The sequence below is a fragment of the Calidris pugnax genome, unplaced genomic scaffold (genome assembly GCF_001431845.1).
Source record: "Calidris pugnax isolate Ruff unplaced genomic scaffold, ASM143184v1 scaffold128, whole genome shotgun sequence".
NCBI classification, from domain to species: Eukaryota; Metazoa; Chordata; class Aves; order Charadriiformes; family Scolopacidae; genus Calidris; species Calidris pugnax.
Window position 1 is genome coordinate 142,551 of NW_015090851.1, and position 671 is coordinate 143,221.

The 671-nt window shown below is 67.1% G+C and overlaps 1 protein-coding gene across 6 annotated transcripts in view; it reads left to right on the top strand.

Annotated features, from left to right (window-relative positions):
- Window positions 1–471: 471 nt before the first annotated feature.
- Window positions 472–671, top strand: part of CACNA1D (calcium channel, voltage-dependent, L type, alpha 1D subunit) — a 194,392-nt gene continuing 194,192 nt past the window's right edge. For all 6 annotated transcript variants that reach the window (XM_014943228.1, XM_014943231.1, XM_014943232.1 and 3 more), the window contains exon 1: window positions 472–570. In XM_014943228.1, coding sequence (XP_014798714.1) covers window positions 534–570 — 37 coding nt within the window. In that variant the 5' untranslated portion in view covers window positions 472–533. The remainder of the gene's footprint in view (window positions 571–671) is intronic.

The window sequence follows — 671 nt, forward strand, 5'->3', positions numbered from 1 at the left end:
GCGGCTGCCGGAGCTCCGGGCGATTAGAGAGAGAGCGGCTCCGCGCCCCCGCCCGGCCCGGCCGCGGCAGCAGCAGGTGGCGGCGGCAGCAGCGAGGGAGTTAACCCTGTGGCGGCGGCAGGAGGAGGGGGACTGAGAAGCAGGCGGCGGCAGCAGGAGGAGGAGGAGGAGGGGGGCTGAGGAGGAGCAGGCAGCGGCGGCGGCAGGAGGGGGACTGAGGAGCAGGCGGCGGCGGCAGCAGCCGGGTTGCTAGGGATGGAGAGATCCCGTGTCACCCGGATGTGAGTGTCATGTTGGCCCAAACTCTGAGGGATTTGGCAGCGGCGGCAGCGGCGAAGCATCAGGAGGAGGAGGAGCAGCCCCTCGCTCGACGCTAGTCACTACCATGGGGGTCGGGTAGCGGGGAGCGCAGGGGGCAGCGCACACCCGGCTCGGGGTGGGGGGCGAATCTGCCCTTTCCTGGGGGTTTTTTTGGTTGGGTTTTTTTTTTCTTTTTTTCATTTACCTCTCACACGCTGGAGAAAGTGAGAAAAATGCACCAGCACCAGCAGCCCGAGCAGCACCCAGAAGGTAAGAACCGGAGCGCCCAGCAAGGGCAGCGGCGTGCCCGGGGCTGAGGGGAGGGAGGGGGGAGCGGGGGAGGATTTGTGAGGGATTTGGGAGTCGGGGAT